At 48.1% G+C, this 26,343-nt stretch overlaps 1 protein-coding gene across 3 annotated transcripts in view; it reads left to right on the top strand.

Moving 5' to 3' along the window:
* Positions 1-26,343, top strand: part of khdrbs2 (KH domain containing, RNA binding, signal transduction associated 2) — a 907,500-nt gene that overhangs the window by 159,721 nt on the left and 721,436 nt on the right. For all 3 annotated transcript variants that reach the window (XR_005461061.1, XR_005461060.1, XM_038800664.1), the window contains exon 2: positions 20,337-20,461. Coding sequence is in view for 1 of the 3 variants with exons in the window: in XM_038800664.1 (XP_038656592.1) it covers positions 20,337-20,461 (125 nt within the window). In the remaining 2 variants the exon portion in view is untranslated. The remainder of the gene's footprint in view (positions 1-20,336; positions 20,462-26,343) is intronic.

Here is a 26,343-nt window from a genome sequence, read left to right as displayed (position 1 = left end):
TTCTTGATTAACAAGGGGATGAAAAGTTATCAGCGATGGGCAGGAATGTGGGGTTGAGGTTTCAATCAGATTAGCCATGATCTTATTGAATGGCGGAGCAGGTTCGAGGGGCCAAATGGCCTACTTCTGCTCCTAATATGTATGTTTGCATGTTTTTATGGGACCAGGGGAATTACTCTCGTAGAGGGCTAGCACATACACAATGAGTTGAATGGCCTCCTGTGTTGTAACCATTCTTTGATTCTGTACTAGTAAGGTTTTAATTGTTTTTACACGATTGGATCATTGGTCACAGTATCTGAATAAAGCCATCAATCTTTCTTCAGTGCAACAGACATTGCTTTGGTACTTGTACTTTTCAATGGCTGGTCAGTATTGTGGTGTTTGACATTTAAAGCAGCATTATGTCACACCGACAGATTAGCCCTTCAATTGTGCCTGCCTAAGTTGCACATTAGAAAGTGCAGTGTTTAAGAAGGTACTAAGTGAGATAGTCAAGTATATATTCAGTTAAAGGCATCCACATAGCCCCCATGAAACTATCTGCTTGAATTGCATCACTTCTCACTGCCCAAAGCACAGGGAAATCATCTTTCCTGTGCCACAGAACCTTTCTCGCCTGTTTCTTGTGGCAGGAAAAGTGAATCGCGATGGCCGGAGAATTCCAGCCCTTATCTTTATTTTTCCAGTACTCCTTCACCTCAGGAGAAGTAGCTTTACAGTCTAAAATTATAATGCCGCGATAGTCCACATATCGTGCTCCAGCAAAGAAATTATGCTCTTTTGTTCTGCGTTGGAACCTTTTCGAAAAATATCCCTAATTTATTCTGGTTTGTGTAAATATTGTAGAAATATTTTGGAGCAGGCAGCAGGGAGAGACCACTGCTTGCTGGCTTGGTACCCTTCTGTCCAGTGCAACAATGCCAAGAAGGCCAGACATCCAGCCATCACTCGATACCTATCCCCCCTTTATAATGTGGGAGGGGTGGCAGGTGAGCAAAAACTGACTTGCCCTCAAAACAAGGGGGAAATTATTGGAATGGTTGTTCTGCCAGCCGGTCCGAAGCAGCGGATTGATTCAGCATTGGGGGCTTCATCTGACTGTGTTGTCAACAACCGTTGGCACTATTCCTGGAGGTTTCCTCTTCCTGCCTCTGACCACCCCGGCCCACATTGGCGAGACCAGTACCTCATCCTGTCCATCCTCGCAGCATCTGCATTCCCAGGCCAAAGAGAAGGCCTACAAACTCTTCATTGCCCAGGTGAATGATGCTTGATCACGAGTAAAATATCCATTTGTTTTTATCTTCAATAATGATATAAATCAATGATGGACAACCTATGCTAGTGAGTGGGCCGCATGAGTGACCCTCCTTCATCTCAGTGGGCCGCGAGATAAAAATCAGGCTTGTTCATTAACCATGACCCCATGAATAAGATTAAATACATTTAACGCATGCTGAATATTTCATAATGAGTTATCAAAAATGCTTAATAATTTATTTATTAATAGAACCATCAACTTCAAATGGTAAAAACAAAAGAAATATTTGCACTTTGGACACAGGGGGAGTGCACAGCTCTCAGCGTCCATGTTGTGTGCAATCAGTGTGGAGCTCATTTCACTTGCCCATGTTTTACGTGCGTGTCACCGGTGGGAAAGAACTGCGCAGATGGAGATCAGTGGAATGTTGCAGCCCTGCGTGTGGGCAGCGTGGTCAACAACATGTCCCGTGTGCTGCACTCACAACTCAGATGGCCGCACGTGACTCCCGGGCCACAGGTTGCCCACTACTGATATAAGTTTAAATGGAAACATTAAGAAATCGCGCATCAACATTTCACCAGACCCTCTGATTTCATTTTCTCCTGGTTTGCCTGTCATGGTGTTCTGGAAATTCATCTTTGATTCCGGCAGTACTGGAAGGTCAGCCATTCCAAGTTCAGAGCTCATTAAATCGCACAGGATCACACATGTTCAGGTTCCAAAACTCAATTTTAGTCTTTTATGGAATGACAACGGCCACGCAGCAATGTTTGTTTTGCAGTAAGGACTCCCTGCATTGCATCTCTCTCATGATGAGGTACTCTTATGCCGTTGTGATACAACAACGTGTGTTTACATAGCCCTTTAACATTGTCAAGGCTTCCAGGAGGTTTCACAGGAGAATTATCAAATAAAGCTTGTCAATGAGCCATGTGTGGAGATATCAGAGCCAAAGGTCAAAGAGCCAGGTTTATAGAGCAACTTAAGGGAGGAAAGGGGTTAGAGGGGTTTAGTGACAGAATGTAGGCCTTTGACAGCTGAAGGAATAATTAAAATGGGGATGGACCGGTTCGGAGGTGACGGTGGTCCAATCAGTGGTATTGTCACTGACTAATCACTGTGGGGACCATAGCAGATGGTGAAATTTGAATTCAATAAAAATCGGGAATTAAAAGTCTAATGATGACCATAAAACCTTTGTCGATTGAAAGAAAATCCGGTTCACTGATGTCCTTTAGGGAAGAAAGTCTGCCATCATTACCTGGCCTGGCCTACATGTGGTAGACTCTTAAATGGCCGAGAAAACCATTCAGTTGAAGACCATTGAGCAATGGACAATGATGTCCACACCCCATCAAGGAATTTTGAAAAAGTTAAAATCAGGGATGCTCAAGAGGCCAGAATTGGAAGAGCGTAGATCTCATGGAAGATTGTGGAGTTGAAGGAGATGACAGAGATCGCGATTCGAAAGCAAGGATGAGAATTTTAAAATTGAATGGAAGTCAGTGAGCACAGGGTTAATGGTTGGACAGGACTTGGTCTGTGTGAGGACACTGGCGGCAAAGGTTTTGATAGTCCAGCCAGGAGTGCGTTAGATTAGTAGAGGAAGAAAAGGCAGGGATGAGGTTTCAAAGCAGATGAGCTGAGGCAGAGTCAGGTGTTTTTACAGAGGCAAAAATCGGTATTAGTGATCAGATATGTGGTCAGAAATCCTTCCAAAGTTGTGAACAGGCTGGCTCAGCACCAGACAGTTGCTAGGGAAAGGGTTAGGAGTCAATCACAAGGGAATAGAGTCTTTGGCAAAGACCAACTAAATATTGGAGGAAATTTCTGGATGTCAGGTGAGCAGTCTGATAATTTATCATGATGTGGAGATGCCGGCGTTGGACTGGGGTAGACACAGTAAGAAGTCTTACAACACCAGGTTAAAGTCCAACAGGTTTGTTTCAAATCACTAGCTTTCGGAGAGCAGCTCCTTCACCTGATGACCAGCATGAATGTGAAAAGTGATGTCCGTGCTTTCAGCTAATGACACCAAAGAGCAGCAAGTAGACGAGGAATAGGATGAGCCAAGAACAGATCCTTTGAAGTCACCAGAAGGAATGGTACAGGAGCAGGAAGAGAAGCCATTGCAAGTGACTCTCTGGTTACGATTAGATAGATAAAAATGGAACCAGATGAAAGCTGCCCCACCCAGTGGAAAGGCATTGGAGGTAGTTGTGTGGTTAACCATGCCTGATTAGGTTCAGGCAGCATGGCTTTGTGAGTGGAAAATCATGTCTCACGAATTTGATTGAGTTTTTTGAAGGGATAATCAAGAAGGTAGATGAGGGCAGTGCAGTCGATGTTGTCGATATGGACTTTAGCAAGGCCTTTGACATGGTACCGCATGGTAGGTTGTTGCATAAGGTTAAACCTCACGGGATCTGGGGTCAGGTAGCTAATTGGAGACAAAATTGGCTTGACGACAGAAGACAAAGGGTGGTTGCAGAGGGTTGTTTTTCAAACTGGAGGCCTGTGACCAGCGGTGTGCCTCAGGGATCAGTGCTGGGACCACTGTTACTTGTTATTTCTATTAATGATTTGGATGAGAATTTAGGCAGCATGGTTAGTAAGTTTACAGATGACACCAAGATTGATGGCATAGTGGACAGTGAAGAAGGCTATCTAGGATCTTGATCAATTGGGCCAGTGGGCCAATGAATGCCAGATGGAGTTTAATTTAGATACATGTGATGCATTTTAATAGATTGAATTAGGGCAGGACCTACTCAGTTAATGGTAGGGAGTTGGGGACAGAACAAAGAGATCTCGGAGCACAGGCTCATAGCTCCTAGAAGGTGGAGTCGCAGGTGGACAGGGTGGTGAAGAAGGCATTCAGCATGCCAGGTTTTATTGGTCAAAACATTGAATACAGGAGTTGAAGTCTACAAGACATTAGTAAGGCCACACATGGGTCACTGTGTACAGTTCTGGCCAACCTATTACAGAAATTATATTATTAAACTATAAAGAGCGCAGAAAAGATTTACTAGGATGCCCCCGGAGTTGATGGTCTGAGTTGTAAGCAGAGGCTGGATAGGCTAGGACTTTGTTCCCTGGAGTAGCAGGCTTAGGGGTGAATTATAGAGGTCTATAAAATAATGAGGAGCATAGATAAAGTAGATAGTCAACATTGTTTCCCAAAGGTAGAGGATGCTAGAACTAGAGGGCATAGGTTTAAGGTGAGAGAGAGAGATCCAAAAGAGACCAGAGGGACAATATTTTCACGCAGGGTGGTGAGTATTTGGAATGGGCTGCCAGAGGCAGTGGTAAAGGCAGGTACAATTTTGTCTTTTAAAAAGCATTTAGATAGTTATATGGGATATGGGCCAAATGCGGGCAATTGGGACTAGCTTAGTGGTGAAAACTGGGCGGCATGGACAAGTTCGGCCAATTGGACTGTTTCCATTCTGTAAACATGTATGACTCTATGACTCTATGTAAAAGTTACATGCAAGTTCAGATTCTCCTGTAGGCTAAAATAACAATGTCTTCTCTTGCCTGGAATCCAGGCTGATTGTAGTTTCTTCTGTGGAGAGTACATTGTAGCTCTCATCCTAGTTACTTTGCCATGGCTGTACTTCTGTTGTATCATTGTTCAGGGACGATCACTATACAACACTCAGGGCGTGGTCTACCCAAATGGGAACAGAGTCCTGTAACGCACGCTATTAACCACGTGTTCCCGGTGCTCGGAGCAGTGCAAAATGCCAGCCTGGCCACCTTAGCACTGCTAAGCCTGGCCACCTTAGCAGTGCCCAGTTGGCACTAACAGAGCTAGTATTCGGGGGCCTCCTGGGAGACCCCCGCAAGTGCAGTTCCTTCAAGTATCCATTTGTGGAGACCAGCACTGAACGGTGCCCACCCGAGGTCTCCTAGGGAAGGGGATTAGATCTCAAGCCTTGGGTAGATCATGGGAACTGTCTGTCTCACTCGAATATGCAAATTTTCTAAAAAAAGTGATCCTGCCCACAATGGGCAGGATTCAAATTGCGACGTATCGCAAGATCACGTTAGATCTCATGAGGAGCGGTGAGCCAGATAGATCCCAGAAGAGGGATATCCCATCATCTACTGGTCACATTGCTCCACGGCGCGCTACTTTTCAGGCCCATAGATCGCGACCTCAGTGTTATGTTTCCCAGGCTTTTCCATGAACTCCATTAATAATAATAATCTTTATTGTCACAAGTAGGCTTACATTAACACTGCAAAGAAGTTACTGTGCAAATCCCGTAGTCGCCACATTCCGGCGCCTGTTCAGGTACACCGAGGGAGTATTCAGAATGTCCAAATGACCTAAGAGCACGTCTTATGGGACTTGTGGGAGGAAACCAGAGCACCTGGAGGAAACCCACGCAGACACGGGGAGAACGTGCAGACTTCGCACAGACAATGACCCAAACCAGGATTCGAACCTGGGACCCTGGAGCTGTGAAGCAACAGTGCCAACCACTGTGCTACCGTGCCGCCATGTAGGGGGAAAACATTTGCCCTGCTACACGAGTATCGGAAATGTAGTAAACAGTGAGGGAGTGACAAACTTCAGGAGAAGATAAACAGGCATGTGGCAAGTACAATTTCATTTATTATTTAAAAAAATAAAATTCCAGTTAAGGGGAAATTTAGAATAGCCAATCCACCTACCCTGCGCATCTTTGGGTTGTGTACACAAAGTGCTGGGCAAATTCAACAATTTGTTAATAAGGTGTATGGCTTCCAACATGAGCTGTTGCTATGATTGGGACTGCACTACTTGAAGCAGAATCAATAAAAACTTTCAAAAGAGAATGAGACATATGAAGGGAAGAAACCTCCAGGAGGACTGGGGAAACGCAAGGGACTGGCTCTAATCGAGCAGTCCCTTCAATGAGCCAGCACAGAGTCAGATTCTTAAATATTTATCAGAAAAGGGGCGAGATGTAGAATCCAGGTCAATCTGAAGGCCTCGTCCATTCCTGATTCTTTTCACTCCACCAATGGTGGCTGTGTCTCAGCTGTCTGGTCCCTAATCTCTACCCTCTGCTCCCTTGACCTTTCTGCCTCTCTGCCCTCTCATCTTCTTCAGAACGCCCGCTGAAACCTTTTTAACCAGCCTTTTGGTCGGCAGTCTCTTTATTTCCTTATGTGGCTTGGTGTCGATGTATTTGTTTGAAGCACCTTTTTACCAAAGGCACTAACATAAAATTACTGTTGACCAAAAAGCCTAAATATGAGAATGTGGAGCTCCTGAGCATAGTTGTCAGCTGCATTGGAGATGGATCGGAATGAAGGTAGTTCGCCACAGTAGGCATTGTTAATAGAGCAAGATTCAGAAGGCGGGGCCTTCATGAATAACCTCCGCCGCTACGGGAATGAATCCACGCTGCTGGCCTTGCTCTGCATCGTAAATCAGCTGTCTAACCAAGTGAACTAAATCGGCCAGGTGAGCTAAACTGACTTGTGATCCTCAGGTTAAATCACCACCAGTCAGCTTTCACCCTCAGAGGAGAAAGCAGACGATGGTCATCTGGGACTGTGGCAAGTTTTGTCGGAGTTTAGCTTCAGTTTAGCTCACTTGGCTGGACAGCTGCCAAGGGTGGTCAGCAGCATAGGATCAATTCCCGTGATGGCTGAGGTTATTCATGAAGTTCAACCTTTCCCCCCGCCTGAGGTGTGGTGATCCTCAGGTTAAATCAGTCAGCTCTCCCCCTCAAAGGGGAAAGCAGCCTATGGTCATTTGGGACTATGGCGACTTTATCTTACCTTAGCTGTCAGTAGGAAAGCGGAAGCCGGCCCATGTCAAAGTATTGTAGCCCTATCCTCCACCCATGCTCCATTTGAACTTGGTCCCACACTGGAAACACAGGACCGCTAAATTACCCAAAAAGGTCGTATCCAAAATGAATCATTATTCATAAATCAGATCTGTCCTGTACCAACCCATGTCCTGAAGCCCAGGCCACTCTTGCCAAATTGTGTTCGGCATCGTGTGGGAAAATGACCTTTTAAAACTGTCTAAAGGACCTGAGGTCAAAAATGGCAGGTGAAAATTCAGACCACGGCTGAGATTTCGTCGGCAGAATTGATGTATTTAATGGTCCTTGCTTGCAAGGTTAGGTTGAGTGAGTTACTTGAGTGAACATATATCAGAAATTAAGAGCATGAAAGAAAGATATTTTTCAAAGTCCAAAGAGTTTTCATTCTTTCTGTATCTAGGTCAACGATGTGCATTGGTGATGTCTGATCCTCTTCAGAACTGCAGCATCGAAGCAGAAGTTGACAGACTAGGAATGATATTTTCATTAATGAAGTTTTCAACGGACCGTATTTCACTTCACTTGGTTACAAAAATGATGAGGCTGAGATTTTTGGTTATTGTTGATCGCTCCTTCAGCAGGAATACAGCTTGTCCCGTTTGCACCCGGCAAACACCTGTTTATAACTGACAATCAGATTGACAACAGAATGATAAACCTCGCCTTGCAGTTGGCGATGAAAATAGGAACTGCTGGAAACACTCAGCAGATCCTGAGGCTTCTGGAGAGAGAGAAAAACAAAGTTAACGTTTCGGGTCGATGGCCTTTCATCGGAAATTAATTTCAGAGATTTTGGGTTGAATTCTCCCATCCCGCCTACGGTGGGTAGATTCACGTGGGAGCTGAAAATGTGGAAATCCGGCGGTGTGAAATCACGCTGCAATCCTCCCAATGGGGACGTTAACGGCGGGTCGATCTTCCCGCTGGCTGGTCGTGTGAACACCATTTGCATCTCACGAATGCTCATTAAAACAGCTGCCCGCCAGCAGCCTGTCAGGCCTTTCAATCTATCGTCACCCAGTGTGAAATTACATCAGTCTAAAACCCGATTGGTAAAGAGTGGCCTGCACAAGGCGGTCCTCAGTTCTCCAGAGACTTCGGGGTGAGTGCAACAACTTTCTGCCACAGTGCGGCGCTGCTCCTGATGTGCTGTTCACTCTTCCAGGGCAGACTAATTCCTGCCCACCACCTCCATGCCAACGTGGTCTTCATGGGCAGCACCCTGCTGCTGGACCCAGGGGCCCTGCTGTGTTACTGTCTAAAATCAGCATTGCATCTGCAGTTGGGGAGTGTCATAATATGCACCCATACACCATGCACCCATGCCAATCAACATACAGGACAGAGCACAACCAATCACCAGGCAGAACACCAGAGGGGGGGCTTCCAACTATAAAACACACGAGGCATCAGCACTCCGCCTCTTTCCACTGGTGACAACTGTAGTGACAGTCAGGGTGTGCATATCAATCAAAACCTTCTACATGTGGATCAGAGCTAGCCTGGTCTAGATAGAGTTAGTTTACTTGGAGTAGTAGAGAGTCAACCCACCAGCAGCTGTGTGTTTTGTTACAGAAGTTCAATAAATCTTATTGAACCAACGCCTACGTTTGGTGTATGCTTTATCGTTTATCTGCATTGTGTTGCAGTCCGTGTAACCCCAGGGTGAATAACACCACAGGGAGTACAGGGTTCTCCTTGGGCACTTCGCAGGTGATGAACTCGGTGGGGAGAGGGGGCGGTTGAATCAAGGAACAGACTTCTTCTTGAGGCTGTTAACCTTTTCCCTCTCAGTTGCTGACATCCTGCACGGTCTGGTGAGGGCAGGTGGGCTGGAAAGAGTGAAATGAGTGTGCTGGAGTGATATTTAAATATGGTGCCGGCACCTTTAAACTCGTCAGCTGATGGCAGATGGATGATTCAGCTGTCGGCCAGCCAAGGAACTCACCTGTGCGGAATTGATGAGGTTCCAAGTGCAGGATCCTGCGTGGGAGCCCATCATTCTCACCAGCAGGAAAGGCAATTCCAGAGCCACCCACCACCGCCCTGAATTCCACCTTCAGAGATTTCAAAGGTTTTGAGCAAGTGCAAAGGCTAGGAAGAAACAAAGGGAAGGTCTGTGTTAGGGTGGAAGACAGAAGAGATTAAACATGAAAAGGGCCGGTGGTACAAATGTCACACTCACACAATATGGACTAATGGAGTATAAATTTGAAATGGACACATTACTCCAAAACATAATGGAGAATGGGGAATTTAAACAAAATGGAGTTGAGAGGTCAGTTGACCTGTTTTCATGTTAATATATACACAACTACGCAAGACCCCAAGGCTATCCATAATGCTTGGACAGGATAGGAAAATGCCAAAAAAGTTTGGGACATGTCTTTCTGAAGTTATTAAAATGCAATACGCCATCCTGTGGCTAATGGCTACCCTTTTCCAAATAACCAAAGGAACTTTTTAACACTACTGCTTGCCGACATTTTGGCTTTGGAATGGAATTTCAGAGAATACGGTGTGTAAAAACTGGGGCGCGATTCTCCGCTGCCCACGACGGGTCGGAGAATAGCGGGAGGGCCTTCCCGACATTTTTCCCGACCTTCCGCTATTCTCCCCCCCCCCTCCCCACGGCCGCCCCACGACACGAATCGCTGTTCGCCGTTTTTTACGGCGAACAGCGATTCTCCCCTAGCCGATGGGCCGAGTTCCCAGGCCTTTACGGCCGTTTTCACGAACACAAACACACCTGCTCTCACCGTTCGTGAAAACGGCCACAAAGTGCCGTTCCCGACAACCATGGCACCGATTGGCACGGCCGCACCACGGCCTCACCACGGATGTGCCAAGGGTGGCATGGGCCCGCGATCGGTGGGCACCGATCACGGGCAGCGGGTCTGAAACCCGCGCATGCTTTCTTCCTCCACCTCCCCGCAGGATCAGTCCGCGGGGCGGCTGAGGGGCATGACGGCCCGCGCAGGCGCGGGTTTGACGCATATGCGTGATGACGTCATCTGCGCATGCGCGGGTTGGAGCCATCCAATCCGCGCATGCGCGGCTGACGTCATTGTGCGCGTCAGCCGCCGTGACCCTTGGCGCGCGGGCTTAGCGACGGTCGCTAAGCCTGCGATGCCGTGCTCTTCTGTCTTCCACCCTCCCCGGGAGGGAGAATCGGGTCCCGGGAGGGGGCGCGGAGGCTGCCGTGAAACATGGCCAGTTTCACGGCAGCCTTTACGACTCTCCGCATTTGCGGAGAATCGCGCCCCCTATTCTTTTGTGATATGTGAATGCTTGAAACTTAGAACCTATCATTTGGCAATGGTCTAGCTGTCAGAAACGATTTGTGAGGACGACAAACAGAACTATTCTGGGCACCTGACAGAAACCAGGGCCGGGATTCTCCCCTACCCGGTGGGGCGGGGGTTTCCGGCGTGTTGGAGTGGCGTGAACCACTCCGGCGTCGGGCTGCTCCAAAGGTGCGGACGTCTCCGCACCTTTAGGGGCCAAGCCCTCACATTGAGGGGCTAGGCCCGCGCCAGAGTGGTTCCCACTCCGCCGGCTGGTGTGAACGACCTTTGGTACCACGCCAGCCGGGGCCAAAAGGACTTTGCCGGCCGGCGCAAGTCCGCGCATGCACCGGAGCGTCAGCGGCTGCTGACGTCATACCGGTGCATGCGCAGGTGAAGTGGGTCTCCTCCGCCTCCGCCATGGTGAAGACCATGGCGAAAGCGGAAGAAAAAGAGTGCCCCCATGGCACAGGCCCGCCTGCCAATCAGTGGGCCCCGATCGCGGGCCAGGCCACCGTGGGGGCACCACCTGGGGTCAGATTGCCCGGCGGCCCCCCCCCAGGACCCCGGCGCCCACCCGCGCCGCCAATCCCGCCAGTCAGGTAGGTGGTTTAATCCACGCCGGTGGGAGAGGCCTGTCACTGGCGGGACTTCGGCCCATTGCGGGCCGGAGAATCGCTACGAGGGCCCGCCGACTGGCGCGGGGGTCCCGTCGACCGGTGCGAATCCCGCCCCCGCCGAATCTCGTGGGGGTGAAGAATTCGGGACAAGGCGGGGGCGGGATTGGCGCCGGCCCTGGGCGATTTGTCGACTCAGTGGGGGGGGGTCAGAGAATCCCGCCCCTGGTTTCAGATTAGGACAATTTTATTGGAACGGCAAGAGAGAGAGAGAGAGATCCAGACCAGTGAAGGAAAAGTATCCTTTTTTTGGATATATGTAGAGACATTGGGCACAATTTTACAGCCGCATTGCACTTGAGCAAGACCGTGGCATAGCCATTTGATTGCAAAGAGGCTAAAATTGGGAACCGCGCTAGGCGCTGACCAGTTTGCGATCTAACCGGCCCGCTGTGGCAAGAAACCAATAATCAGCACTTACGATCAATCTGCAGAAAACTAACGGGAACGACCCCCTATCTAATGTGATCTAACCACCTCCCCAGCAAGTGGTTACAGGGGCACCGATTAGTGCACCTTTTAAAAAATGTGGAGCCTGCGGAATGGCTGCTGTGGGGATTCCGAGGAGGCGAGGAGCCATCTTCGCTCCTGGGCAATGTGCCATGGAGCACTGGGGTTGTTGCTGCCCCGGTGCTCAGGGAGGGGCGGCATGATTTGTAGCCAGAGTGGGGGGAAACCTCAGTCAGGGAGCGGTGGGTGGTTGGGCTGCCATCGGCAGGGAGGGGAGGGGTCGCCCCTGGGCTCGGGGGGGGGTGGTAGTGAGTATCTCGGCATCTGTGACCCCGCCATTTCACCCCGTGTGTACCCATTACAGGGACAACCCCCAGCCCGGGGTGGGGGGGGGGGGGATGGTGGGAGGAGCTGTGGCGGGGGGAGGGGCTTCCAGGGGGCCAGTGCCAAACCATCTGTTTGCCCCAGTGGCGGCCATTGATCTTCTTACGGAACTGGGTGCCGGTCCTCCTGGTGACACTCCCTGAGCTGCTGGTTGCTGGGTCATCCTCCCAGGCAGCACTTGCAGCCCTGCGGCTGACCGTCCAATGCCCTTGGAGGAACAGGGCATCTCGTCTGAAATTGACCACGTCCAACAATCTGGCCAGGTCGGCATCCCCAAATCTTGAGGACGGTCTCCTTGTTGGCATGTCTACGAGCTATGCGGGGTTTGCCCTACGCGATCAGGAAAAGTGCTGCTCCTCCTTGTTGGCGGGGAGCTCGTGGGCACGGTTCTGTTGAAACTGCCGGTGGGATCAATATTTGCGACGTGAAGCCTGTGGGACTTCGTTAAGCGGACCAATCAAAATTTGATACCAGTGGCGGCCACACTGGGTCCAACGTTGGGACGCTCGGGTCAGTCCCCGCTCATTGCCACACTTAGAAACCTTTCCACTAAATCATGTCCATCACATTGGTCTTTACCTTTCTATTTAAGGAACCAAACCAGGTTTCCCTAAAGAAGCTCAACTGCACCTCGACTGGAGTGAAGCAAGAGTCACTTACGACTGCAAACCACAAACCAAAATGACTTTGTCTTCCTAAACCTCCAGATTCCCCTGGGCCACTCATTAGCTGAGGGATTTGTGACGGCCCACGTTGGACCAAAATTGGGTTTGGTGCCGAGCGGCAAACCGGGTGTGAGCCTCCTAACCACCTTGCTGACCATAACGTGTTTCCCAACGTCCCCGATGAGCTTCCCACCCTGGCCCGGTGGGAACATGTAAGTAGCTCATTAGTGATGTTTTGTAGGGGCGGCACCATGGCACAGTGCTTAGCACTACTGCCTCATGGCGTTGAGGACCCAGGTTTGATCCTGGTCCCAGGTCACTGTCCATATGGAGTTTGCACATTCTCCCCGCGTCTGCATGAGTCTCACCCCCGCAACCCAAAGATTGGCCACGCTAAATTGCTCCTTAATTGGAATTTTTTTTTAAATAAGAGTTGTTTTGCATGTAATTGATGAGGAGGACACCCAATTTGCCAGCCTCCTGGGATGCCTCAGCCGCGAGTCAGTCCTGAGAAACATGGACCTGGTGGCTTTCAGTCTGAGGGGTGGCAAGGGGGTGAGTACCATCCTGACAAATGATTTTGGGTGCCGAGGGGAGCCCTTCACTGGAGGTGGAGATTAGGCAGGCTTGTGCTGGGCTGGAGGGTCAGGGGTCTTTCCTTTCCTGGGATGAGCGTCGTTTGGCTGCTGTGCAGCATTTAACATTTTAAACAGTCAGTCAGTATCTCAAAATTAGTTACCTGATAATAAAGTGAAAGTGTTCACATCTGCAGCTCTGAACCCTTTAAACCATCTGTCAGTATGTCAAGTTCAAAGACCTGTGAGATTAAGGTCAAGTTAATCCCTTTAATGTGGTAGAAATCTTTGAAGTGCTTTCTCACAGTCACTTTTGTTTCCCTTTAAAGTATTGAAACGTGTTTGCATGCCGAGAGCTCTAAAAGCTTTGAACTGCATTGCTTACATTCAATTTCATGCACCATTGCCTCTTAAAAGCTTTTTGATTGTCAGGTCGAGGCAGATGCCAAAGGGGGAGTAGGATTGTTCATTTTTCTAGCAGGTATCCATTAACTCAGGGGAGCAGCCAGTTTTCTAAACACAGTTTTGTGAATCTCAGCCTCTATTCTTCAATGGACCAAAACGAAATCCAGGACTGCAAGGTTTCAAGACATCGTAAATTCTCCGATGGTGGGATTTTCCATTCCACCAGCAGCGCACCCCCTGCCTGCGGGTTAACCGGCAGCATGAGGTGCTTACAATTGGAAAATCCCATTGTCCAGCTGTGGGATCGGGGAATCCTGCTGTCCGCGACATCGCGCCACTGAGAAACACGCGACTGGGGAGGCAAAGAACTCACAACCAACTCGGAAAAAGTACAAATTTTGGAAACCTGAAGGCCTACGTGCATGTGTGTGTGTGTGTGATACTATGTGAGTGGGTGTAGTTGCAAATAGATTTGAGTGTTAAATAATAAACATGTAGCATCCTTCCTAAAACTGTACAAGAAAACCTGTCATCTTTCTGCTGTTGACAGCTACAGCACTCACATGACAGTGAAAAAAACACTTCTTTTTTAAAGGCACATCTGACTTTGGTCAGTGGAGAAATAGAAAGTGTGAGAACTACGCCTATCATCTCACTCCTGTCTGTAACAGAAGGTGAAAGAAGATGGCAATAGGACAGGTAGTGAAACAGTGATGTGTCCAGGGAAGGTATATGACAGAACCATTGCCGGTAACCACTATCTGAAAAGGTGGCGGCGGTGGTTCTGATATTGACCTGTTGAGCTTGATTTTGAGGCTGTAAGTTTGCAAAGCATCTCATCAGGGAAAAAAAGAATGAGGCGGTGTTTCTCGAGCTGAGCGTGTCAATTAAATGGAGCAGACTGGTGATTTTCTCCGCACATAGTCTTCAAAGGCTTTCAGCGGCATTGCCGATTATTCACACGCCTGAAATGGAGCAGATTGCCGTCATACAGGATTAACTGTAGTAACGCATGACAACACACAACCAAACCTACCCAGCAAACCTCCGGCAACTTACAATAACCAACCATCCACTGGCACTTACTGAGCCGACTGGTGATTTAATTATCTCAAATACCATGTCATCCATTGGTGACACAAATTACAGTGAATAATTAAGTCCCAGATCAAAGACTTAATTATTACGTGTAAGTTTTACCCTTGTCTTGAGAAGTCGTCATACTGATTTCCATTTTTGCTCCTCTGTTTATTCATTTGAATTAGTTTGCGTTGTTTGGCTTAAAAAAAACGATCACCTCTGACTGCGAGAGGTCAGCTTTAAAGAAAATGATAAATTGCTTTCTGGTTATCGCTATTGCTTTGCTTGATTTTGCAATTTATTCGCTTAATAACGTGTCAATAATTACAGTATAATTACACCCATACTCATTATCAAATCCGTATGCACTCAGAGTGGAATAAAGTAGAAACCAGTTACTGCTCTTGCAGATGATAAAATAGTAATTAACTTTTCTGATTAGATTTACTTTAATTTTTACCCATCAGCGTGCGCTTTTAAACAATTAAGTGTAATGAATATTTATATTGCAGTCAACTATGTGCAGAACAATGATTTTTCCTGCGCAGGCCATTCCCCTACATTGGGTCCATGTCACAGCAAAGTAGATCTGTTCAAACATCAATGATTTCTGCACACGGCAAACACTATTACACAGGTCAGCTGTGTATTTACGTGTCAACCGTCATTACTGAGATTAGGAACCATCGATATGAAAAACGCACACACTTGAAAGTGTGGGAGCCCTACCTCAACGCTGGACTTCTTTCACTTGAGGGGAGATGGTGGCGTAGTGGTAATATCACAAGATTAGGCAACCCAGAGGCTCAGGCTAATGCTTTGGGGACGTGGGTTCAAATCCCATCACAAGAGTGCTGGAAATTAAATTCAATTCATGAAATCTGGGGCGTAGATTTAACTACTGCATTGCGCCCAGTGTGGAAAAAGCCAAATTCAAGACTCGTGCCCTCTAAGCAGCCTGCTCATAGTGGCCAGATTCGGGATCATGCCTCAAATTTGTGGAGCATTTCCATCTCGTGAGCGAGATTGAAGTCGATCGCAATGGTCTCCTGGGAATTAATCGGCTCCCCAGTGAGAAATCACGCGGGTGTCGTTTGGTACTCCTTTTTAAAAACGTGAAGCTGGCACAACGGCTGCTGAGAGGGACTGCGGCGGTGAGGAGCCATTTCCATTTTTGGGTACACAGCTCAAGTGCACCCCAGCGCACAGGGGTGGGGGTGGTGGTGTTTGGGGTGGAGGATCCCTTGGGGCATCAGGGTTGATCGGGAGGCTGACGCGTTGCAGGTCGGGGGTTACCCCTGGACTGGGGAGGGGGAGTGGGGGGAGGGGGTGAGGGGCTTTTCATCTGTAAGGCCTTCAAGCCATCGTTAAGTATTGTGGATACCCACAACAGGGGCAACTACAGCTGGTGCCTGTCTGTCCAACCATACACTTACGTGACAAAGCCCTGCTCTCTTCTTGCTTATCTGCTGAAGGTCCCGATAACTCCCTTTGACTGTGAGCAGCCTCTAGCTTCACAGCTGAAGGCTATTGCTAATTGGCCTTGTTAGTTGTGAGAGCATTTCACAACTCATCCAATCCAACTGTCCCCCCCCCCCCCCCCCTCCGCCTTCGTGGCTTAACTTGCGGCAGGATGTCCTGGAGAGGGAGCATGCAGTGTTCACGGGCACCATCGAGGTCTTCCGTGCCCGGTAGCACCACAGGGTCTGGATGCTTGAGAGATGGGATGATCACATTTTTAAAAGTTTTTAAAGTTTCAGTTGATCTTTGTTTTAGTTTGCCCCTTAATTTGTTTACTTTTGTTTGATTGGTTGGATTTCAAAAGAGCTCAAGTGGCTTCTCATGGGTTTGCGAGCCAAGTCTCAGACGTTGATCATTGCATTGCATTTCAATCAGACATTGAAGCCTGAGCAGTTTGCCTGAATTCTAGAAGTGTCAGCACCATAGAGGCAGCAGCAACAATCAAACACTCAAGAGCTGGTCTTCAGCACTGGCGATATCCTCACAACCAGGATCAGGGAAGGGTACCTGAGCACAGTGTCCCTAATGTTGCCAGCAGGGATCTGGGGATGAGGGAGTCCTGCTGTGGCTCAGGCTGAGTGTGCTGAGCGAGGTTTTCCAGCACAACCGGCTAGCTGGATGGCTCTCTGCGAGAAGGTTGGACACGATGACTATGATTTAGTGGCCATTACTGAAACATGGTTAAAGGATGGTCAAGTCTGGGAGTTAAATATCCAAGGGTATCAAACTGTTTGGAAGGACAGAGTGGATGGTAAGGGAGGTGGTATCGCTCTGTTATTTAAGGATGACATCCGGGCAATAGTAAGGGATGACATCGGTGCTGTGAAGGATAAGGTTGAATCCATTTAGGTGGAAATCAGGAATAGTAAGGCGAAAAAGTCACTGATAGGAGTAGTGTATAGGCCACCAAATCGTAACATTATGGTGGGGCAGGCAATAAACAAAGAAATAACTGATGCATGGAGAAATGGTACAGCAGTTACAATGTATCTGCGATAGTTTCCGAGAACAGCATGTAATGGAACCTACGAGGGACCAAGCAGTCTTAGATCTGGCCCTGTGTAATGAGACAGGATTGATTAATGATCTCATAGTTAGGGATCCTCTCGGAAGGAGCGATCACAATATGGTGGGATTTAAAATACAGATGGAGGGTGAGAAGGTAAATTCAAACACTAGTGTTTTGTGCTTAAACAAAGGAGATTACAATGGGATGAGAGAAGAACTAGCTACGGTAGACTGGGAGCAAAGACTTTATGGTGAAACGTTTGAGGAACAGTGGAGAACCTTCCAAGCGATTTTTCACAGTACTCAGCAAAGTTTTATACCAACAAAAAGGAAGGGCGGTAGAAAGAGGGAAAATCGACTGTGGATATCTAAGGAAATAAGGGAGAGTATCAAATGGAAGGAATAAGCATACAAAGTGGCAAAGATTAGTGGGAGACTAGAGGACTGGGAAATCGTTCGGGGGCAACAGAAATCTACTAAAAAAGCTATAAAGAAGAGTAAGGTAATAAGTTTCTACAAATATATAAAACAAAAAAGAGTGGCTAAGGTAAATATTGGTCCTTCAGAGGATGAGAAGGGAGATTTAATAATGGGAGATGAGGAAATGGCTGAGGGACTGAACAGGTTTTTTGGGTCGGTCTTCACAGTTGAAGACACAAATAACATGCCAGTGACTGATAGAAATGAGGCTATGACAGGTGAGGACCTTGAGAGGATTGTTATCACTAAGGAGGTAGTGATGGGCAAGCTAATGGGGCTAAAAGTAGACAGGTCTCCTGGCCCTGATGGAATGCATCCCAGAGTGCTAAAAGAGATGGCTAGGGCAATTGCAAATGCACCAGTAATAATTTACCAAAATTCACTCAACACTGGGGTGGTTCTGGCAGATTGGAAATGAGCAAACGTGACACCACTGTTTAAAAATGGAGGTAGGCAGAAAGCGGGTAATTATAGGCCAGTGAGCTTAACTTCGGTAGTAGGGAAGATGCTGGAATCTATCATCAAGGAAGATGTAGCGAGGCATCTGGATAGAAATTGTCCCATTGGGCAGACGCAGAATGGGTTCATAAAGGTCAGGTCTTGCCTAACTAATTCAGTGGAATTTTTAAAGGACATTGCCAGTGCGGTAGATAACGGAGAGCCCATGGATGTGGTATATCTGGATTTCCGGAAAGCCTTTGACAAGGTGCCACACAAAAGGTTGCTGCTTAAGATAAAGATGCATGTCATTAAGGGTAAAGTAGTAGCATGGATAGAGGATTGGTTAATTAATAGAAAGCAAAGAGTGGGGATTAATGGGTGTTTCTCTGGTTGGCAATCAGTAGCTAGTGGTGTCCCACAGGGTTCAGTGTTGGGCCCACAACTGTTCACAATTTACATAGATGATTTGGAGTTGGGGCCCAAAGGCAATGAAATGAAATGAAAATCGCTTATTGCCACAAGTCGGCTTCAATGAAGTTACTGTGAAAAGCCCCTAGTCACCACATTCCGGCGCGGCTGGTACGGGAATCGAACCGTGCTGCTGGCCTGCTTGGTCTGCTTTAAAAGCCAGCGATTTAGCTGAGTGAGCTAAACCAAGTTTGCAGACGACACTACGATGAGTGGTAAAGCAAAAAGTGCAGAGGATACCGGAGACTGGAATCTCCGACCCCCCGCCGGGTCGGAGAATCGGCGGGGGCCCGTGTGAATCCTACCCCTGCCGGCTGCCGAATTCTCCAGCACCGGATATTCGGCAGGGGCGGGAATCGCGCCGCGCCTGTCGGCGGGTAACCCCCCCCCCCGGCGATTCTCCGGCCCGCGATGGGCCAAAGTCCGGCTGCTGTTATGCCGGTCCCACCGGCATGAAGTAAACCACCTCCCTTACCGGCATCAGCCTCCGCGATGGCCGACGTGGAGGTGACCCACGTGGAGGGGTGGAAACTGGAAGCGAAGTTGATGAATTTTTCCACGTCCGGACGAGAGCATGACGCAGCACCAAAATAGTAATCAATGTAACGGTAAAGGAGTTGTGGGAGGGGACCTGGGTAGGCCTGGAACAAGGAATGTTCCACATACCCCATAAAAAGGCAAGCGTAGCTAGGACCCATGCGGGTACCCATTGCTACACCTTTGATTTGAAGGTGCCTTTATTTAAAGCTATGTTCCTTGTCAAGTTTGACCCTGAGCTCCTTATTTAACACTAGACGTTTTTGTTCTCGCCAGGTGTGGCATACATACATTTAGCAGTGCCAACCACTAGAGTTGGAAGGCAACGAGAGGGCAGGATTTCCAATCACTCGGTAGGATTATTTTGACCAGTGTGATTCAGGTGTAAAAGGATGGAAATTCAGGCCATTTTTTCAGTTGGCTGCTCCAATCACACCATGTGGGAGCTTTATTTATGTAGTGATTTCCACAGCAGCGCCCTAAGTTTCAACCTTGCCCCTCGCCTGAAGTGTGGTGATCCCCAGGTTAAACCAACACCAGTCAGCTCTCCCCTTCAAAGGGGAAAGCAGCCTATAGTCATCTGGGACCACAGTGACTTTACCTTTACCTTACCCTGTAAAGGAGTCCTGGTAGGAATTCCCCAACCCCCTCAAGGCTGTCTGCGTTAAAGTCAGGGGTAATAATCTTGGGATTATTATCTCTGCAGACTGGAAAGTCAACATGGGGCCAAAGGAGTGCTGTGGGAAGGATGGTTTCCATTTCATTGGCACCCAGTACTGGGTCAGGAGTGAGTTATCTCATTGGGATAGGCTGCATACGGTCTGGACTGTGCCTCACGGAATTGGGAATATTCTTGAAAGGGAAGGATTTTCAGGGCAATGGGGAAACGAGAATGTTTTGGAGAGGAGTGGTGGTAACTAATTGAATAGCTTTCTGAAAGGTATGATGGGTTGAGTGGCCTCATTCTGAGTGGTGTGATTACCCAGGTTCTGGGCATACAGTTGCCACAGCATTAGAAAATCCACTCTGAAATAGTTAGAAATTAAACACAACTCCTCCTTAGCCCTTAATCCATATACCAGAAAAATGTAAAGGAAAATAAAAAGAAAATACTTTTGTGAAACTGCGACCTGCAGGACAAAGTGGAATTGTCCGGCCTCTGATTGAAGCAGCATGCTGTTTATTGAATCGACCTTTTAATTACCTCACCAATTGCTTCATTAAATTTGATATATTTTGATCTCTTTACAGAAATTGAACAATCCCAGGACGACAGCACAAAAAGTGAGGAAGAGAAGCAATACCTGGATGTTATCAGCAACAAAAACATTAAACTTGCTGAGAGAGTGCTGATTCCGGTTAAACAGTATCCAAAGGTACAAGAAGTCTGATTGATTTGTTTGTATATCAAATACTCCGCCTGTGATGGAATCAGATAATCAGGGCTTTCTCGGAATTCAGTAGAATAACGTAGCATGGACAGCGGAGAAACTGGCCATTCGGCCCAACTGGTCAGTATTGGTGTTTAAGCTCCACCCAAGCTTCCTCCCAGCCTCATTTACCCCAGTCCTTCTGTTCTTTACTCCCATGTGGAGTGGTTCAGGATAATAGTATAGGTGCCTTTAAGGGGAAGCTAGCCAAGTGCATGACAGAGAAAGGAAGAGAAGGATTTGGAGACCGCCGTCGTCTCCTTGGTGGCCGGCCCTGGGTTGGCCTCCAGTGCTTCCTCCTCCGAGATAGTACCCTTAGGGCTCTTGGGGTCTCCATGGGATGGCGTTTGATGAACGATTCTGGGAGGAGGCTCGAGTGGAGATGGGCTGAATGGCCAGTTTCGGCACTGTAACTACTGTTTAATTCCTTACTGCCAAGAGGCGGCATGGTGGCACAGTGGCTAGCACTGTTGCCTCACGCCACCAAGAACCCGGGTTTGATCCCAACCCTGGGTCACTGTCTGTGTGGAGTTTGCACATTCTCCCCGTGTCTGCGTGGGTCTCACCCCACAACCCAAAAAGATGCGCACGAAAGGTGGATTGGCCACGCTAAATTGCCGCTTCATTGGGAAAGAAAAATTGTTTACCGCCTCATGTGCTTATCTCGCTTCTCTTGAAATGTATTTACGCTGTTCACCCCAACCACAACTAGTGGCAATGAGAACTACATTCTCACCCTTTGAGTAAAGACATTTCCTGCGTTTTCCTCATTGGATTCATTCACGACACTGTTAATTTTATGACTCCTAGTTTTGGTCTCCCCCACATGTGGAAACCTCTTCTCCACATCCACCTTGTCAACCATTTTCATAAGGCACTGTTGGCCTACAGCTGATGTTGTTGTTCGAAAGCAAAGTGAAAGGTGAAGATCCCGAAAAGGAGGCAGCACCCACGCTGACAAGATTGAAGTTTTATCCGAAGCATAGCATACTTTAAAAAGTAAAACATGGGAACATAAACCGTGCATCGGGGGAAGAAATCTCCCAAGCACGGCGTGAAAGAAACAGAGAGGTTTTGGTGTTTTTTGAACCTTTTGTTCTCTTGGCTCGAAGAACATGGCGAAATATCGAAAAGATATGCAGGCTGATTATCAGCCCATGGCATGAACGTGCCTCCCAATGTCCGTACCCATCACTACACCCACCGTTAGAGTTACTGCTATGGTTTTTACGCCGCTCCGCTCCAATACAGCGAGGGGAAGTCGGGCCATCCACACGCACAGCCACCAGACCAGAGTTGATGGCAATCCAGAATTCCTGGTCGGAGCTTCAGTCTCCGCTTGTTCAGAACATGGTTTGAACCGCACACCTTCTGACCCAGAGCCGGGAATGCTGCCACTGAGCCAGATGCTTGCTTGACAGCAAAATACATTCTGGTGACTAACCGAGAAGCTCCATTGGTAGAGAACGGGGAATGCTTTTTGGAATGACATAGAACGTACAGTCCAGAAACAGGCCATTCAGCCCAACTGGTCGATGCCAGCGTTTATGCTCCACGCAAATGTACTCCCACCACTCGACATCTAACCCCATCAGTATATCATTCTACTCTTTTCTCCCTCTCTTGTGCTCACCGAGCTTCCCCTTAGCTATGCCTACTTAGTCACCTCAACTATTCCTTGTGATAGTGCATTCCACATTCCAGCCACTCTTGAGTAAACGGATTTTTCCTCAATTGAAGCAAATTAAAAACATATTGAAATAGTATATATGTAGCATATACTATACTCCCATCATCTTGTGGTGCAGTGGCGAGTATCCCTACCTCTGAGTCAGTAACTCTGGGTTTGAGTCCCACCCCAGGAATTGATGGCCAAGGAAAGTGTCTTCATAACGTGGTCAAACAGGTTGAGGTCAGTGACCTGTTTTGGGAATAACTAGCTGTGGAAACAGAACAAAATCTGCCTCAGTGCATCACAGGTGCAGGAAGAGAATTGGAATATACTCTACCTCATCAGTTCAAGAACACAGCTCCCTGCCACCTTCTCAAGGGCAATTAGGGATGCTTATTTGGCGTATTATTTTCTGAGTTCCTGACGTAATTTACTGTCAGTGTTGGTCGCTCTTCCTTGCCCCTGGTGACACGTGCTGTGTGCCATTTGTCATTCCCTCACAAATCTGTCCTGCTTCTTGTTTCGACCATTCTCCACTTTAATTTCTTTCTTGTCAATGATTGTTTTGAAAAACAAGTTCCTTCAACTGCTGGTTAGGTAGGCCATCCACTGTCATCAGACAGTCCCAATCCGACATTTCCCCTCTGCATTAGTTGAAAGAGGTCCATAAAAAGTACCACCCATTGTCTCTATTCTCGCTGACCTACATCGGTACCTTTTCCCGGCAATCTCTGCGATCCTCCAATACTGGCCTCTTGACAATCTCATATTGTTGCTCCAGCATTGGTGATGAGGCCTGCCTAGGCCCCAAGCACTGGAATTGTACCCCTGCCACCTCCACACCCCAAACCTCTTTACTCAGTCTCCCTCCTTTAAGAGCTAGCTTTTTGACTAATACCCAGTCATGTGACTCTGTGTCAAAAATTGTTTGATAACACTCGTGCGAAACAGCCTGGGATGTTTTGCTGCACTGAAAGTCACTATATAAATGCATGTTGTTTGCAAACGCAATCCAGGCTTCATTAAAATGGCCGCCCTGAGAAAGGTGTTGAAGCCAGTCACAGTCACTTAGAAGTTTTGCTCCAGTCGAAGTCCATCCCAAGGTTTTGATAATTGCACATCTTGTTGCTGGGAATACAGAGTAAGAGATTAAAAAAGCATCTCACTTGTCTTTCTCTTACACACAACTCCCAGGGGTGCTTAGCCTGCATTCTGTCATCTCAAAGAGCATGCCAAGAGCATCTGGAATGCTGACGTTGGATTCTCATCAGGGACTGGCACGACCTGATCCTTCTTCTCCAGTCACTGAGCACTCAGAAAACCACTTCAATTAACACAAACATTTCAGCATAGATTAGGTTACAGACGAAATGACGGCCAATTGAATTTTCTGCACAAGCATTAGGCAAAGCAGGTCGTTCACTATCTGAGCATCCAAGATAAGGCACCAAGGCTTGATTGGCCTTATCGATTTCATATGCAGAACTACAAACAGTGTCAACGCCTTTCGATGCCGGTCGCCCAGACCTGGTCCCTCCCCCGGTCTGTTTAGGCACCATTGGCAGTGCCTTTCCAGCTGCTAATTCTGAATCAACCTGTCCACCTTGCCTATGGCGGTTAGCTGACCTTTTCAGACATCCTCTAAGAACGTGCAGTAAAGAAACTCACAATGATTGATGGGCTGACACAATAATTTGTTACTTTATCCATTGTTTCTTCCTTTAACTCCAACTTTTAATTTTTTCAAAATCATACATAAAATGGACCTTATCCATTCATTAAAAGCCAACGAGCGCGATTCTCCGCTCCCCACGCCGGGTGGGAGAATCGCGGGAGGGCCCCCCGACTAATTTCATGACCCCCTGGCGCCCCCCGCGATTCTCCCACCTCCTGCTCAGAAGAATCGGTGCTCGCCGTTTTTCATGGCAACCGGCAATTCTTCGACACAGATGGGCTGAGCAGCCTGCCATTCACGACCGTTTCACGACAGCGGCAACCACAACTGGTTGCTGCAGTCCTGAAATCGCCGTGAGATGCCCGTTTTGGGGCTTGTAGGGGGCCTGGTCGGGAATGAGCACCACGACTGTGCTCGGGAGGAGACAGGCCCGCGATCGGTGCCCACCAATTGTCGGGCCGGCGTCTCAATCAGACGCACTATTTCCCCTCCGCCGCCCCACAAGATCAAGCCGCCACGTCTTGCGGGGCGGCTGAAGGGAAAGACGGCCACCGCGCATGCGCGGGTTCGAGCTGACAGCCGTCGTGACGTCAGCCGCGCATGCACGGGTTGGAGCCGGCCAACCTGCGCATGCGCAACTGACATCACATAGGTGCTGCCATCGCGTCACTCTCGGCGCGCCGCCCGGCGGCCGAGAGTTACGGAGCGCCGTTCCTAGCCCCGCTAGGAGGGGAGAATAGGGGCCGAGGTGCGGCCTCCAAGGCCAAGTTCACGATGGCCCTCCCGATTTTTCCCGGGAGCGGAGAATTCCGTCCAACGTATTTCCTTGAGGAGACACATCCAGTGGACGGGGTAAAGAATCTTAATGTGTGAGCATTTTCATTTCGATGTTGTTATGAGTCAGTATCCTACTTATATGGGGCGGAATTCTCCAGTCTGCCAGCCACGTGCTCCTCAGCAGCACGCCCTCGGAGGCAGCGGGATTCTCTGTCCTCACCTCCTGCCAATGGGATTTCCCATGGTGGCCACCCCACGATGCCCGGAAAACGCGGGTGCGCTGCCGGCGCAACAGAATCCCGCTGGCGGAGAATCCTGCTGATGGTTCCTGATTGCTCTTTGAATGGCTGATATCTGCTCTCCCGATTCTCTTCCCACAGCTAGTGATGCACTTTCATCTGTTTCCATAGCTAGTAATTCCCGAAACAGGCCGCTTGTCTGTCAGCAGGGGCCTGTAGCTTGTGGGGAGTCACTCTGCATTAATCGTGACTGACCAGGAGTCTCTCCAACTCTTACCCCCAGCAATTAGCGTGTTTGGAAGCATTCGCAGGTTGTCACTCAAGTGGTTTGGCTGCATTATGAACGCATCTTCCTTGGCCATCAAATCCTGGGTAGAGACTTGAAGCCAGAGCTACCAGGCCCAGGGGCAGGGACATGGCCCATTGCACATCAAGACGTCCTGATATCTACTATTAGCTCATCATCTCTTGCAAGGTTGTTTTGATAAATTTGCACTGTGACTCTGATTAGAACAAACAATTGAGAACATTTTTAGGGCAGAAAGCAATGCTATTATTATGATGAATTTGGTTTTGTCTGTGTTCAAGAGGTGCAATGTGACTCCATTGGTATGTGCATCTATGTACATCTTGTAAAGATTAATTTATCCTATCTACCATTTTCTAAATGCATTCTCACAGGACAAGATCTAATCTTTTTTTATGAACTGACTCGTGTTTTTGGATAGACTTTAATATCTAATTGTTACCATTTCATTCTATGAAAAATCTACCTATGAATAAAGATGTGTGATCCTGTTAGAAAAGATTCTGTAGTGACTCGTATTTACCATCTTTTGGAGTGACACAAGACACAGAAGAGATCCTCGGTGTTATTTATTATCAGTGAAGAATCGACTGTCCATGTGAGGCTGCTGTCCCAGATTACCACACTTATCCAGTCGTATCTTGGATTCGATGGGAGCAAGGAATCTGTTTTGGTTGCTAGTTTTACTTGGCTCTTTTCAAGGACATCGCCACTCCTGGTCAGAATGGGGATGATGGAACCATCAATTCTACGGACACGTACTTGTAGGATTAGAATAACGGTTTTAATATACTTACAACAGAGCCAGCCTGTTCGCCGTTGAACTTTCGATGAACTGGCTGGCTGGCTCTGTGGCACAGATCTTTATACAGCAGCTCCAGGGGGAGGAGTTCTGGGCGGAGCCATGGGGGAGCCCAGTACAAACTCGCGAGTACTCCCAGAGCTACTCCCCTGGTGGTCAGGTAGTGCAACTGCACTTACAATATCGGTACGTATATACAATGGGAACAGAGTGACATTGGTAACTTATAATACCGTGTGAATTCTCATTCACCACAGGGGATGACTGGGTAACTTCCCCTCTTGATCACCCCTGCTGTTAGAGATTGGGATTGCAGTCTGCAGGTTCGCACTTTGCTGTTCAGCACTCACAACAGA

This window comes from Scyliorhinus canicula, chromosome 6, assembly GCF_902713615.1.
Source record: "Scyliorhinus canicula chromosome 6, sScyCan1.1, whole genome shotgun sequence".
NCBI classification, from domain to species: domain Eukaryota; kingdom Metazoa; phylum Chordata; class Chondrichthyes; order Carcharhiniformes; family Scyliorhinidae; genus Scyliorhinus; species Scyliorhinus canicula.
Note: the sequence above shows the minus strand (reverse complement) of the source record. Positions and strands in the feature narration are given on the sequence as shown.